At 41.7% G+C, this 15,991-nt stretch overlaps 1 protein-coding gene across 2 annotated transcripts in view; it reads right to left on the reverse strand.

The window, feature by feature from the left end:
* Nucleotides 1-15,408, reverse strand: part of LOC109306785 (putative N-acetylated-alpha-linked acidic dipeptidase) — a 49,868-nt gene extending 34,460 nt beyond the window's left edge. For both annotated transcript variants that reach the window (XM_019530355.1, XM_019530354.1), the window contains exons 1-4: nucleotides 15,301-15,408; nucleotides 11,591-11,777; nucleotides 10,642-10,743; nucleotides 818-943 (exon numbers count right to left, since the gene is read on the reverse strand). In XM_019530355.1, the coding sequence (XP_019385900.1) occupies nucleotides 818-943; nucleotides 10,642-10,743; nucleotides 11,591-11,777; nucleotides 15,301-15,380 (495 nt within the window). In that variant the 5' untranslated portion in view covers nucleotides 15,381-15,408. The remainder of the gene's footprint in view (nucleotides 1-817; nucleotides 944-10,641; nucleotides 10,744-11,590; nucleotides 11,778-15,300) is intronic.
* Nucleotides 15,409-15,991: the final 583 nt, after the last annotated feature.

Genomic DNA, 15,991 nt, shown 5'->3' on the forward strand with positions numbered 1-15,991 from the left:
TAGTTTAGAAAAGAACTGGACTAATGTATTCTTAAAGCATTTGTTCTCCATATCATCTGATGTGGGCATATACGGATAAATAGGATGCTTAAAATAAATCCTCTTTTGAATTACTCCCTGCTTATTTCAGGGGAATCTTTAAACAGAAAGATGTTATATTCATTTTAAAGCAGTTTAGTTGGGAAGCTGCATGTGTGTTACAAGCATATCACCCATATTTTGGAATATTCAACATGAGCAGATAGCTAGAGAAATGAGTAACATTTATTTTAATGTGCTCATATGAAAGAGCTAGGTTTGTAGTCTGGAGAACAGAAGACTTGGGGAGGGAGAGGGAACTTGATAGCAGGGCAATTCCTGAAGGGCGATTCTAAAGAAGACGAAGACAGCCTTTTCTCAGTTGTTGTAGGGGAAAGGACTACCAGTAATGGTTTTATATAGCAGAAGGGGAAATTTAGGTTGGTAGTTAGGAAGAACTTTCTGACTATGAGGGTGGTTAAGCACTGGATAGAGAAGTTGAGGAATCTTCATCCTTGGAAATTTTCAAGAGCAGGTCATGTAGCCACTTGACTAGGATGGTTCAGTCAGGGATGATCCTGCCCTGAGTAGAGAGCTGGAGTGCATGACAGTCCTTTCCAGCCCTACTTTCCTAAGAAAGTGTGTCTCATAGTCAAAAATCCTCTTTGAACACAGTTTAATAACAAACTCAGTTACTCTAAGATCTCCAAAAGATTTAAAATGTGTATGTCAGCCATAGAGGAGGCATATCTGAAACACAAACTGAGTATAGATGGAAATTTTATATCGGGCACATTACCTTGTTTCCTCTGAAGATTTTCCCATATCTGACAATAACGATCTTTCCCGTACAATTGATTCCCATCTCTCTCTCCAGTTTGAAAAAGTCTTCAGTGCGGCCATAATTGACATACACTAACTCGCCCTAGTAGACAAGAGGCACAAGTGGAAACAAGGGTGACTAAGAATATGATCTAATAAGCAGATGGCATGGAAGCAATGAACTCGGGTTGTACTGCCTGAGATACGTTATAAAGTCTGAGATGCGTTCTAGTGCTAGTTATACAGGCTTTATATAACTATATGTATACACTCAACTCCCATTCAAGTCAATGGAAGCTGAAGGTACTAAACACCAATAGCACATTAGCACAGCAAATGAGAGTTTCCGGAATCTATACATTAATACCCTTCATGTTTGCATTTCAAGGAAGTTTTTTAGTTGCAAGAGCATGCCTACATCTGTATGCACTATTGTAACCAGGCCCCTACCCCATTACCCAGGAGGGGAAGGGAACCTACAGGACAGCCAAACTCCTTGAACAGACTTCATAACAAAAAGGGAGGTTAAATAAAATGCGTGCCTGTCCTAGGTCCAGGCAGTGATTGGCAGGTCTGGGCTGGAAGTAGAGGGTCAGGTGATCCAGGGAGAGACTTATAAGTGCAGGGCTTGGCCCAGAAGGCGCAGTTTAGCTGTAGGAGCTAGTCTGATGGCAGAAGGAAGACTGTGCTTTGAGCAACAGGACAGAAGTACTTTGAACCTTTGTGTTGGTCCTGCTGCGAGGTGAAGTGAACCCCAACAGGGGAGCTTGAGCTGTGTGAGCTTTATGTTTTGGAAGCAGATGCTCATACTTACTTGTGTTTAAACTGGGGGACTGAGTGTGGCTGTAAGGGGAGGACTGGATGCCACTGGGTGCTGCAGGAGCACCCAGCACAGAGCACCCCAAGGGACTGTAACCCAGTGAGCTGTGTACAGCAGAGACCTGAGCATTTTGGAGGGAGGACTGTAGTATGCTGGAGGACTGAATACCAGGCCACAAAGACTGAGAGGGCGCAAGCCCAGCGCCCATAAGGGGTGTGAGCGGGAGACAGAGAGGCCTGCAGCCTCAGGGACAAGCTTGGGTTCATGAGCCTGGCGTTCTGATGCAGTGGGTGGAAGAAACCCAGGTAGATTAATATGGATCAAGGCTGGAAGAAGCCTTTAGAGCTTACTCTAAAACCCACTCCTGCCTCCTGGAGCACTTGTAACATCAAAGTGTGGCATGTAAGATGAGTGTGGACAAACCTTGGGAGGCCAAAGAGAAGTAATGAGGTAGGAGCCAGATGGTAAGCCAGGCACATTACAATTACCATGAATATCCATACTTACATTTCCCTGTAATTCCAATGAAATCACCTCTCCCCCAAGTGAAGCTCTGTGCTCAGAGATGTGCATCTGGAGCTTGCGTTATAGCACTACCACGTTCTAAGAACACCTGGGTCACACTGCTTTAATTTTATATCTTAGTGACCTTAATCCTACTCTGTACAGTGGCCTGTCTAAAGCGGACCTGGACTGAAATTCTGAAATTTGAAATTCTGGCCCAGATCACGCAGAGGTTTGTCCAAATGAAGATGATGCATCATAAGGGTTTCCTGAAACTGCTCGAAGGGTTTGAATCTTTTCCCAAACTAAGGATAGCTCAATTAAAATCCAGAGAGTGGTACTGGTTTCAAACCATTGTAAATCCAAGGGAAACCTGGCCAATTCTCTCAACATTCTTTCTATAAATATGTAGGACAAAAAAAGGTAATATTTTTCTCCTCCTGTATTTGTTGACCAAGTACAAAATGCTGATTTGTGTGCTTTCATAATTGGATTTCATAATTATACCAATTAAAGGCAGCCTGCTGGGCTTCCACAATCAGCATAATTGTTCTACAATGAAAGGATATGCAAAGTCATCAAGCAAGTTAAATTTTATAGCTGCAACCTGGTCATATAATCCTTTACTTTTTATTTTTATTTTTTAATTTCCTTAACTAAACAAACACAGACAGTGCTACATGAATGCACTATCCTGATTTGTTCTGAAATAAAATCCTTACAATTAAATATGATTTAAAATGTAACCAAGAATAAAAAGAGACAAAAGTTTCTTAGGATATTGCACAGGAATGTATATTTACTTAATGTTTGGACTTACAAAACTATATTTAACAAAACAGGTGATTTGACACATTATGCAACAAACTGGCCTCACTTGGGATTCCTTACACCTCCTTGGAAAGCCCCCTTTTTTCAACTTGCTTCAAATAGCACAGCTACTTTAGAGTATTGTGATCATTTGCAGTAGAATTTGCTAGTAATACAATGAAATCCCCATTGGTGCTAATAGTGCTGCTGCTTCAAAATTGGAAAATGCAAATGATAAGAACTCAGTGGGAATTCTTACAAAAGCTTGCAAAACAGCGTAAATTTAATTGCAGACTGTAGCGGGCTAACTCACTTGTTGCTGATGGCCAAATTACTTTATGAAGTTGGCAAATTCTGTCTACTAACACCCTACTAATTTGTAAACACGGCCTCTAATTCCAGCCGCTTAACCTTGAGTGATGTTTGGGTCGTGATACTAAAACATTCTGAAAATGTAACTCCAGTATAATCAATGCAGTGGTCTTCAGAGAGCCTGAAGCAATAGCTTAAGAAAGAGGTTCAACTGAATGACTTCATAAATCTGAAAGCTGCTGCCAATGGAGATCTCTCTCCAATGCTAACTCATCAGTGGATGTGGTGTGCAGGTCCTCCTGGCTGCTCCGCTCATCGTGCTAGGATGTTGCTAGCAGTAGCACTACACACACAGTTTTCTACAGGGGCTGTGATCAGTGGGTTCCAGATCAGATATTATGGGTCTAATTTTTCACTGAGTGCTATCAGGGAGGCTAAGACAGAAACTTTATTCCAGAGACTTCATTCTGTTTCCTGCTGTTCGGCATTTACACTATGTTAGTGGTTTTAGTTTTTTTTTCATCTGTCTTTTCTACCAGAATTTAGCTTTAATACATCAAGTAAAGTAAACTTTATTATTCTGTATAATTTATACCTGATACCTAGTGTATTCCAAGCACAGATTTTGCTTTCTAATCTGAATCTGTAGCAACTGCATAGAAGTCAGAGTTATACTTGTGGAAATTAAAAACAGAATTTGGCCCTATGGACTTGAATGAATTTAAATAGCTAATCCCTTTTCTCCCTGGCACATTAATTTAAATTTCAGTATTCTAATGCCACAGGATTTCTTTATTTCTTTTAATGGTCTTCTTTGAATTTATGATGCCACATGCTTAACATTCCTTCACACTCCTAACGATCCTGCAGTTTTGAAACCAGAAGCTTTTTAGAGAAACAAAGACAAGGAGCATTGTGCAATTAATTTCCATAAGATAACCAGGAATCTGCTCTAACCTAATAAGGTCTGCTGCTTCCCAGTCCTACATGGGGAAAACATTTTTTCAAATCAGTTGTGGGTTTTTTTAAAAATATTCTTGTACAAACAGCTCTTGTCAATGCGAGAAAGAACTTGCCATTAAAGCAAGCCCTTGGCACTGAAGACATCATTCTATTTTATTGGTGTAATTTCTATCACATTTCTGAGGGCTTTGTTACATTATGCTGTGAGCTGCACACATGCTGATCAGTGTTAGTGCTAGCTTAGAGTTTGAAGCAGTCACACCCTTAGTCAAGAAACCTTCTCTGACTGTCCCACATCTGCACAGCTATGACTTGCCGTCAGAGGTGTGGTGAGCAGGGGCAGGGCTAGGACCTGGAGGGCTGGTGAGCCAGGGCAGGCTTCTCATTGAGCAGGGGTGTGAGAGATCCTGGGATGCTGGAGAAGTTCAACTTGGGTGGCGTATCTGTGGGCAGTGGCCACACTTGAATGTGTCAAAGATTAAAGTCTTTGATTTCAGATGCCGATGGCAAAAGGTCAGATGACAAAGGGTCAGAAGCTAACACAGCAAACTCTGTGGTTGCAATTTATGCCTCTGTATTAACAGTGTTGCATATACACACCCCTATCTGTGCCTCATTTCAAATTACTTAAGTTTTCATACGAAAGAGACAAACTGACCTTGACGGCCCAGCACAAAAGATGAAGTACCTATAGTAACGAGATTAGCTGACTTTAGTAAAGTTGTAAAATTAAATATACTATGCACGCCATCCTGTGACCAAGCAGAACCAGTACCACCCAAGTAAAAATAACCCCCCTTTCTTATGAAACCTGAGCAACCAAAGAAAGCACAAGTGCCAACTCATTAATTATTTATAATTGCCGTATAGTAGTTGGTCACCTGTGTCTAATAAAATTTTGAAAGAACTTCCGCCCAAAGGAGAGAAGCAGAGAACGGAGAACTGTGCATACACTCAAGAAGAACAGATTGTGCGCAACGAATGTTATCTCTTCCGCCTACGTATTTTTTTTTTGGCGTACCCCGTCTCATCTTACCGGTCCGTTTATCTCTTTATCTTTGACGTTATCTTTCTTACCAAGAGCTCTTAGTAATCTGCAGACTGCAACGGCTTATATGAATCGCTCGGAAGCAACTGTCTTACCCACCCTGTAAATGCTGGGTAACATGATATCTGCATGCTGTAACTGAATAAATCAACTCCACTGCCTATGCTCTAGCCATCAGAAGCGTAAGTAAAATAAATCTTCTGTGTAACCATCACGCTGTGTTTAAATCATACTGACTCCTGCTCACCGTTATCACCCACCTGCCCGGTCATAAATCTGCCTCCTCACGCCAAGCCAGTCGTGCCAACCCAGGCTCGCAGGTCAAGGGTGCACTGGCGTTATGGGGCGCGACAGAATGGAACTACCCCTGAGCTGGGTAGTACATGTCCAAGAGAATCCTGCCCTGAAGCAGCGCAACTTTGAGCTATATAACAAGTGCTTAAAACCACTTGAAGGTGTTAACATGTAGAAAATTCAAGAGTTAAGAGATCCAGAAACTATCAAAATTACCACATAACAAGACCTTGAATTAAATCATCTCCATCACCAATGGGCTTTCTTGCACTACTCCAGCACTTTGGCCAGAATGACGATGCCAATTAGGAATGAGATTTTTTTTCACCTCCTTAATCCACTCTGTTTTGCTGGTAACTCTCCTAAGTGTAGGACAAGGCAGCCAGTACTTTGGTTCCATCCAATTCTGCTATCCTAATGAGAGCAGGATGTAGGCTGTACTATGTCTATAGATGTCTTGCTAATGAAAAGCGGGTTCTTAGAGAGGTAGAAATGATGCCTTAGGTCATCTGGACTATCCCCTAACTATACTTCCTACACTTCATATTTTCCTGGATTTTGTCCAGTTAGTTTTTTTTACATATTATGTTGGAAACAGTTCTACAATCCTGACTAGATCTTGGTGTTAAGAATCTTTCCCCATATTCAACTTAAAGTTATCTAGCCTTAATTTAATCCTACTACTCTTGGTTGTATCCTGTTGGGGTACAACAACATTGTGCATATTACACAGTGGCTTTTGTTTAGTGGTCTTTATAACATTTATATGTTTTCGTCTATCAAATCTACCTAGATATCTTTAAGGCACTGATCACTGTGGTAGCCATACACTGTACAGCAGAGAAAAGTGGCACGATGTATGCCCCAAAGGTTTGTTTATGCTGGGAAAAAAAGAACCAGAAGCAGTTTGAAATGCATTTACTAACATGCTCACAAACTGAGGCTAGAAGGGGCAATTATGGTCATTTCCTATGATCACCAGCGTAACACAAGCCAGAGACTTTTACTAATTGGTTCTTGTATCAAGCCCATATGCTTCTTAATTAGTCACAGCAGTGTGGTTTGCCCACTCAGGGCAGCCAGCATTGTTTTGAGACAAACCTCTTTTAAGAACTCCTATAAAAAGGTACTTTGGGCCTGGCAGAAGGGATTATCAGACCCATCTGAGAAAAGGCTCAGATGATGCCTGCAGGGCATGAAAGAGTTTGCTTTGGAAGGAAAATAAACAGACTGGTTCTTTTAACAGTCCTTGGGATAAGAGACTCCCCAGAACGTGGCATGTAGGAGGACTGGGCAATAGCTTTGTTTGCATAATAAATGAAACACTGAGGAAAGGGGCCATATGAAGCCTTTGGGTAGGGTATATTGTCTGCACTGGACAGACAAATTAACAACCTACAGTCATTTTGCTATCTTTTACTAATGTTATCATGACACTAGGAGTGGAGATGCTTTACTTAATGTACCAGCACAGGAAGGCAAGTGATTACGTCTCTGGTTGTCTGACTCCCCCCACACCTCTCATTTAAGCTTTTAGCTTTCACTGTGGTAGGTAAAATTTTAGAATGTGACCCAAGTGCACTTAGAATGCCCTCAAACCAGAAGCCAAACCACCCCACATTTTTTGAAATTACAGGTGGTTTTGTTCTCCATGTCTCATAAGACAAGAACAAGGAGATAATCAGTGAAATTCAAAACCAAGAAAAAGACACATTCTGTCACCCAGTTTGAAGAGTGGAACTTGCTGCCACAGGAAGCCATGGAGGCCAAAAGCTGAACACAGGTTTCAAGGATATCAAGATCATCCAACATTATTCATCAATGACTACAAACTCTGAATGGGATAAGAAATCTCATGCTCCAAGACTTAAAAATGAGACCCATGGTACAGATTATACCATATCAGCATACTTAGCATTTTTTGCCGTTCCTCTGAAGCAGCCAGTATTGGCCAGTGTCAGAAATAGGGTAATGATACTGTATGACAGTGGTGTCAAACTCACTCTGGTACCCAGGCCAGGTCTGGACCATAAGGAGCCTTGCAGGACAGATCCAAACCTAGCAGCAGCAGGGTGAGCAAGGTAGTGTGGGGATTAACATGACTCTTACTCACACCTTTGTCATCAACACATATCCCCAGTGGGACTCTGTAGCTGGAAATTTAGTGGTAGACACTATCTCTGATTCCTGGCCCTTCTAAGAGCACTAAGGGGCAGATGAAATGGCTCTAAGGGCCAGATCTGGCCTGCAGGTCATATCTTTGACACCCACACGGTATAGTGAGTCCTGAGGCATTTCAATATGGGGGCTCTTGTTGCTGAAAATGCTGCATTCAAGAGTCGTATCCTGGGTCGATCCATTCATCTTGTTCCTGTGAAACATGGCTGCCCTGGAAGGGCATGAATAAGTAGGTAGTTTCTGAAGCAGCACATCATGTGAGTCTGTTGAGTGCCTTGAAAATCAGGACTGGGACTGAATTGCTTGCTCCAGCAACAGATAGGCTGAAGGTGGAAAACTCAGCAGTCTTAGGCTGTGTTCTTGTTGGTGCTTACTGGTCAAGTGGGTGACTGCTCCAGATTGTAGACCACATCGATAGCTTAAAAGAACAAGTAGCCTTGGTTTTTCTTTTCGTTATAATGAAATGGGCCAGATTCGGAGGTATAACTTTGATCTTCCAAAGTATTTTTACATATCTGAGGTGTTAATTCTGATGTTGGTGAAAAAAGAGGGGAAAATTCCAGTGGGGCAAAGCAATCCCCTTCAGTTCAGTAACAAAAGTATAACAAGCAACACATGAGAGCTCTCAGGTGTGCATCAGGCAAGCATGGCAAGCAGGATTTGCCCTATAAGAAAATAGTGTCTGGTATATAAATAAAACAGTTTGTAAAACAAAGTGGGCATGCCTGGCTAAAAGTGTAACTCAAGCGAACAACTTTGTATACTGTGCAGCTGGAGTAACAACATCATTTTTTTAAAACTATACTTTCCAAAGACTGGCAAATATTTTATATGATTAATATTGAAATTACACAAGTTGTGTGGCCTCTTAGCAAACAGTACACAGGCAGGCCAGGCTGGTCCTTGGTGAGAATGAGTTTGATGCTGGGCCCTGGACTAGGGCTCAATATTAAATGCTTGATGGTGCCACCACAGACTATCATTGTTTTTTCTGCGCCCCAGATAGCAATCTGTAAATGGTGGCAAATGCTTCCTTTCTCCTCCCTTCTACTTGCTTGTTGTCTATTTTGACTGAAAAGTTATGGGCACAGGAAACATGCTCCCTCTCCCAGCACAATGCAGTCTTGATTTGTTTGGAGCCTAGGTGCTATCATAACGCAATTAATAAACAACAGGGTGGAAAAATGTGTAGCCCACAAAGGAAACCCCATGTGGGTTTCCATTTACAGAACAGAGCAGCATCTTGGAGTACTCTTCTATTAACAGTGCTAGTGATATGCCTGCAGCTTTGGCCAACACAGTCCTATAGTATGGAAAAATTAACACCTGATTCTTGGAGAGACAATCTGGCATCATGTTTCTCTTGAAATGACATCCATGTCATTAATTAAAACTATTTTTAAGGAAGCTTCAACCTTTCATATGTAGTTGCCACTCTCCCTACTTCCTATCACTTTGTTTAGCTAATGGAAAGCCAAGTAAAATGATACAGTTATCATATTTTTCTTTCGGGACCTTGCTTTATGTCTGGAATTCAGAATCCATTAATGTACCATAAATTAGGTTGCAAATGTCTTGCTACAATTCTAGAAATTCTCATTAGCTGAAAATATCCTGCTGAACAGAGCCTCCAGCCTAGTTTTCCAGGTTAATAAAGCAAATTGTAAACAGCATACCTTTAATTTTCTAGACTTGTGCAGCCTATTAATAAACTGCACAAGATTAGGAAGTAGCAGCCTAAATTAAATAGACAAGGAAGGCATTATGCACAAACAGCTCCTTTCTAATCTTGCACACTGTTGATTAAATGCATTAATGAGTGGTGCGGACACAGTGCATGAAAACTCCTGCTGTGAGCACCAGCTTGTAAGGGAAGGTCTGTCCTTTGGACCTGCCTGTGAAAACTGAGAGGCATAAAAAGGAACAAGCCACAGCCTGTTCTAAAGTGCAAGCGTCTGTGAGCATTTGAGTTTGGGGACTAAGTCCACTTAGATGCTCAAGAAGTGGAATAGGATTTGATCCACAGAGCTTTTCCCACTTTCTTTTTTTTTTCTACAATGGGCAGCACAGCTAGCTGGGTTGCAGACAGGACATCATGGTGCACTATTGTATGAGAGTGCTACATGCACATTCTCCTGGGCATGATCACTTTCAGAGCTTCCCACTGCTGCTGCCACTTGACATCCAACACAGATCAGTGCTTTTAGGGAAAACCAGTTAATAATGCTACTGTTATTATTCTTGGCCATCAGCTAAGCAAGGGCATTGAATGTCATTCAGTTCGAGGGTCTAATTTTAGCCAGAGGTTTAACCATGACTCTTTGGCTTATGCCAACAAAATCCCAGACCTGGACTAGTTACCCTCTGATATTAGCTGAGAATGGCTGGAACTGGTGGTGCACAGATGTAAGCTCTCAGCCAGAAAGAAGGCTACCAAAATTTCTGGACAACCACCCTTCCTGCACACAAAGAGGCCCAATTCTTAATTCCTTCCACTCCAGGCTCAATCATCAGGATTTCTGACCAATAATTAATGCCAAATGCTTTTTCCAATGTCTGGAAGTCTAGTACTTTCTAGGAGTGCCATAAAATGAGCACTGGCTGAAATAATAGATTGAAAATATTGTTTTATATTTACTGTGATAGCTGAAATGTCATTAGCAGCTATCTGCCTTAAACTTGTTCTAAAAACACACACAAAACCCCCAACATCAACTAAAGCTAGAGAAAAAACTGAATAGACTAATATAATTTCCTAACATGAAACTCTCCCAGCACACCAGGCCTATGACTTCCACAGCAGAGGTAATGCAATGTTGTGGTCTGAGCTCAGAGGGCGGTGCCTGGAGTGTCACAGGTGTGTTCTCATTACCTCTGGCAGGCCTTGGGCTGAGAAAGCACTGTAGGGTGGCACAACATTTCTAACAGTCTCATATCCCGGAGGCGGGGGCTCAAATAACGACGTATTGAAGATCTAATTTGAAGGATGCAAAAAGAGATACAGGCATTAGAAAGAGGAATGGGCACATCCCTTGAGTAATTATTGTTAGACAAGCTATTTCTATTTTTCCCCCAACTTTCCTCCTGATCAGCACTGGGCATGCAGGTCCAGTCTGGAGGAAGAGGCCATAACCATGCAAAGATAAACATGTAGGTGGACCCTGTCATCCTCCTACAGCTCTGTTGATGTCTGCATAGTGACAGGCACTCACCTGAATGGTTCTCTGCACACGCTATATTAGTGCAGGGTTAGACAACACACTGGTAAAAATGCTTAGATTTTGCCTATGCTAGAGCTCCCATCAGTGAAGAAGCTGCTCTTGTAGCAAGCTACACATCTGTTTTTTTGCTAGTGTAGGCCCTTCATAAGTCCCGTACTCCAACCCTTAACACATACCTTTTACAACACAAAAATACCTATACTAAATAACAGATGAATCCAAGTAACACATCTTAATACAATCATTCTTCTCCTGCTGATCAGAAAGGTACTTTAAAAATAAAATAATGATGAACACTTGCACAGAATTCTTTTGATCAAGGGAGCTCAAAGCACTCTACAGCTATGGGGAGGACTGTCACCCCCAATTTTTCTATAAGGAATTTATTTATTGGCAAACTTAAGGTATAAAAAATGTTGACACACAGCCCACTGAAGTCACTGACAAAATCTTTGATTTCAAAGAGCTTTAGATGTGGCCCAAAATAATTTTCCTACAGTATGGAGAATAAATTCCCCACTTCCACCCCACTGCTTTCTATCCCTGAGTAATATGTGAAGGTGATGCTTAACTAGTTGCAAGAAGAGACATCTCCTTTACCTCATTTCCACGCTCATCAATGATAGAGATATAGTTGGGATTTGCTTTATCTGGGTAAGACAACAGGACATCATAATGAGTCAGCTGAACCAAATCCAATCCAAATATCTCCCACTGGGTTTGGATTTGCTGCGCCAGGTGCAGATTTTCATCTGTTCCCGCTAGGTGAGGAAGTCGAGTGAAATTGCTAGGAAGAAGTGGGCAATCAATGGTAGAAGTTAGAGTTTGTAATTGAAAGCAATTTGTCTTGATCTCACTGGAAACAAGTCAGTCTTAACACAGAAGAGAGAGAAGTAGCATTCAAATTCAGTCAGATTTCTTGTTATTTTAGCATCTATATATTTGAAGTTTGTATGATGGACAGCAGAACAGAAAGTTTTCCTGGAACTATTATTACTGCTTCCCTTTTGACTTAAAGGCCAGAATATGGATATGGGACTCGGGAACTAGATCCTATACCCAAGTCTCCTACTGGCCTTCTGGGTGCCTTCACCTCTTTATTTCACAGCTTCCCCATACCTAACATCGGCATAATGCTACCTATCCCCTTTGTGCAATGTGTTGAGGTATGCTGATGGAAAGTGCTGTAGAAGAGCTAGGTACTACAGCTGAACTTTCCATATGTACTTATCAATCTGACGCTTTGCTCCTATTCATGGGACTAGAGGGTTTAAGCAGCTTTCAGTTATTCATGAGTTTTGGCACATATTTGTGCATCTGTCTAGAAATGCATAGTGCCTGCATGTTCACTCTTTGTTGTTTATCTGTTTAAAAAAAAAGACTCAGTCATATAAACAGGAAACCAACTTGTGACTGAGAGAACTGACCACACAACATGGATAATACCTGGTAAACAAGCTTGGTGAACAGCTTGTTAAAAAGCTTGTATGAAGCCCATAGTCTGAAAAGACTGTTTACGCAGACGATCCAAGAACAGTGGCTTTGGGGTTAGGGCACAGGGGATATAATGGTGGGGGGAAAAATCCTTTTATTTCTGTTCCAGAGAACACCGAGAACCAAATCATCAGATCGAGTACTCTGGAAGAACAATGTTCTCCTACTTTATTATGAGTGCTTCTGGCTATCATCATTTTCTCCCTCTCATACTTCTGTGTCTGTGTCCTAATATGGCCTTTGGGGGCACTGTTCCTGCGGAGGTGTCATCTTCCGGATAGCATGAAGAACCAAGGTTCACTTTCAATCATTAAAGATCCAAAGACAGCTTTAATAAGAGTTGGGTTTGTTTAGCTGGTGTTTTTGGCTGAGGTTCAGTTTAAGTAATTAAACTCTCTCCTGTTCCCACTGCTGTCTGAACTGGATGTCCTGTTCTCCCTTATTTCTTGCCCTAAGCTGTTATTCAGTGCTGTCATTATATAATTGCCACATTCCATCTCAGAGTTGGCTGCATTGCAGAAACTGAGGCACCAATACTTCCTGCGGGTGTAGTCATAGCAGAAAGCAAACCCAGGACAGGGAGGTTTAACAGCCTTGTCAATTTGGTAATAACCAAAACTAGGGTGAAGATTTTATTTCCAATTAATTCCTGGATCCTTGGTCTCTTAGTTTGTTTAGTCCACAGCATGGTCATTACAGAGTAAAGAAGAAGCACCTTCAAGTTAACTGAAAAACTGCAGTGGTTTGTGGCAAGTGCATTTAAAATGAAATCAGTGGACTTGCCATCATCTCATCGGTGGGGAATGTTTTTTTAGGAACATTTAAACCTACGCATAACAACACGGTTTATAGCAGGCCGAGAATTGAACCCAACAGCAGAATCCCTGAATTATTCTTAAATCACTCATACTTTTGTTTACACTGAAAGTTAATTACAAGTAATAAGGTTTCTGATCTGCTCCTGGCTGGAATAAATAAAAGCTACCGATAAGTGCTGGACCCCATTTGCAGTCAGCTAATGACTTTACATGAGCACCTTAAATAAAGTGGTAAATGCATCTCATTTTTCCCCTAATTAAAGTTTCAGAATGAATTACAGGAATTAAGGACTATTATAGATTTTTTTTTTTTTTAAAGAATGGTTTATGGGGCCTTTGCATGAGTGTCTGACTCTTCAGGAGATGCTAGCAGCAAAGCAGCTAGGCTGTAATAAAAGAACAAAAGTAGTGTGAACATTATGGGCCAGGTGCCATTCCACCTTATAGTCACATAGGTGGACTTAGGCACCCAAGTGCAATTGTTTTCCACCTTGCTGGGGTCCCTGAAAAAAGTTAATCCAAAAGGTGAGTTCTTCTGGCTGCTTTTTTATGACACTAACAGGAGTGTTAAGACTAAAAAGGAGTGTCAAGGGAAAGTGCAATCAAGGGAAGTGATTCGTCTGCTCTATTCAGTCTTGGCAAGGCCTCACCTGGAGTATTGTGTCTAGTTTTGGATCACATTTCAAGAAGATTGTAGACAGTTTGGAAAGAGTCCAGCACAGAGCAAGAAAATTGATCAAGTGCCTGGGGGACAAAGACCTACCAGGAAAGCCTGAAAGAACTACAGCTATTTAGTCTGGAAAAGAGGAGACTGAGGGAAGATTTAGTAACAGGCTGCCTATACTTGGAGGGCAATTACAGAGAAGAAGGAGATGACTTTCTGTCTGTGGCCATTCAGCAATGGCCTCAAGCTGTAGCCGAGAAAATTTAGGTTAGAAATTAGGAGGAACTTTCTAGCACTGGGATAACCTACCTAGACAAAGAGTGAAATCTCCACTCCTGGAAGTTTTCAAGGGCAAGTTAGACAATCACTTGGCTGGGATGGTTTAGGCAGAAACAATTCTGCCTTGAGCAGGGGGTTGGACTAGATGACCTTTTGAGGTCCCTTCCAGCCCTGTGTTACTGTGATCCTAAAGGTAAGATGGTGGGTGCATTAACAACATAGAAGCGTTAATGGCTTTTGAGGGACTTGAACAGGGTGGGGTAGAATCATATCTAGGAGCCTACAGCCCCTCGGACACACAGTAAGTGGAACAGAACCGAGCCCCACCTGCTTGTTAACATGCTGTGTGGACTTGGGGGTGAATATGCCTTTTGGAAGACGTGGATCTGAAGAAGGAACTTGAAGGTGAGAGAACTGTAACGGGACAACTGGACCAAGTAGCTGGTATCTACCCCAAGTCTAGATGCTCTTTCAGGCTACTCTGATTACTTAGGAGCAGAACTCAGAGGCATGCCAGGAACAGAGTTCCAGGAATAAGAGTTTTCCTGGAAAAAAGTAAAATATGACCAGGAAATGAAGGGATAAAGTTATTTGGCCGTAACCAAGGGAAGTGAGAGGTGATGGTCAGAGAGAGAGACAGGCCAGTCTAAGCAACAGGGAGTCTTAAAGGAAAATCTGGTTCTTCTCTCTTTTCCACTGATGTGAATCCTTACTCTCTTAATCTGGGTCCCTGATCAATTCCTAGAGAACTCTTGGAAGCTTATGCCAGTTTTTCCTGAAAACTGCTGCAGGATAAACACTCCCCAGTACAGGGAGCCAGGCTGTCGACAGGGAAGGGCTCACCACCACCTTGCACAAAGACACTTTACTACATGTATTAAAATCTCTGAGACCTTCCTCCTTTGGAAAGGGATGAGAGAAGTCATGACAGACTCCATCTGCAAGCAGGGCTCATGTTGGGATAGTTAAACACAACCTTTAGCTAGCAGTCTGTCCACAAATCCCAGTCATCCCCAGGTTATTTTTGTGGAGAGCTGAGCATACACTTTGCTTACTATAAAAACTTCTTGATGTTTTCAGCTTTCATTTCAGCCACAAATGCCTTCTTCATCCTGTCATGAGAACCAGTGGCCATTACCTTCTCAGTGGGCTTTGCAATCCAACCTGCAAAACACACCAAAGTACAGTAATGAAAAACACTGAAAAAATATTATTTTTACGGTACATGCAGTTTTCACTGCTAACACCACTCATACAGAAACAACAATAAAAGGCACAGTAAAGCCTTGAGGTGTCTCAAGATCAGAGTTTTGGCCTGGTGGAGAAACGCACAGAAATAAAACTCCTAGCCTAAACAGGTAGGTGCAAAGCAACAGGAGGAAAGCAAATATTATATCCACCCTATTCCTTAGTTCAGCCTACTTTAATTGTGAGTACTTTCCCATAAATACCAAGTCATCAAGCTACTAACCATATCAATTTCAGTTCATCTCAGGAAAAAGACAACAGCTTTGGAAAGGTACTTGGAAATTAAGGGCATAAAGTACAAGGCCATAGAGCAACTTGCCTCTATTTGTTACTCCAGGCTCTGGCTTTCATTTACCTGTTTGTGTTGTCTGTTTTTAAATAAAATATCAACTCTACAAGGGAAAGCAAAGAAAAAGTTGCCCTCCCAGGGGCGCTTCTGGGCAACAGTGTTTCTAGCTTCCATTTCTAGTTAAAAAACAAAAACCCAGAGCTGTGTGA

The sequence above is a fragment of the Crocodylus porosus genome, unplaced genomic scaffold (genome assembly GCF_001723895.1).
Source record: "Crocodylus porosus isolate Cpor-Errol unplaced genomic scaffold, CroPor_comp1, whole genome shotgun sequence".
NCBI lineage: Eukaryota > Metazoa > Chordata > Crocodylia > Crocodylidae > Crocodylus > Crocodylus porosus.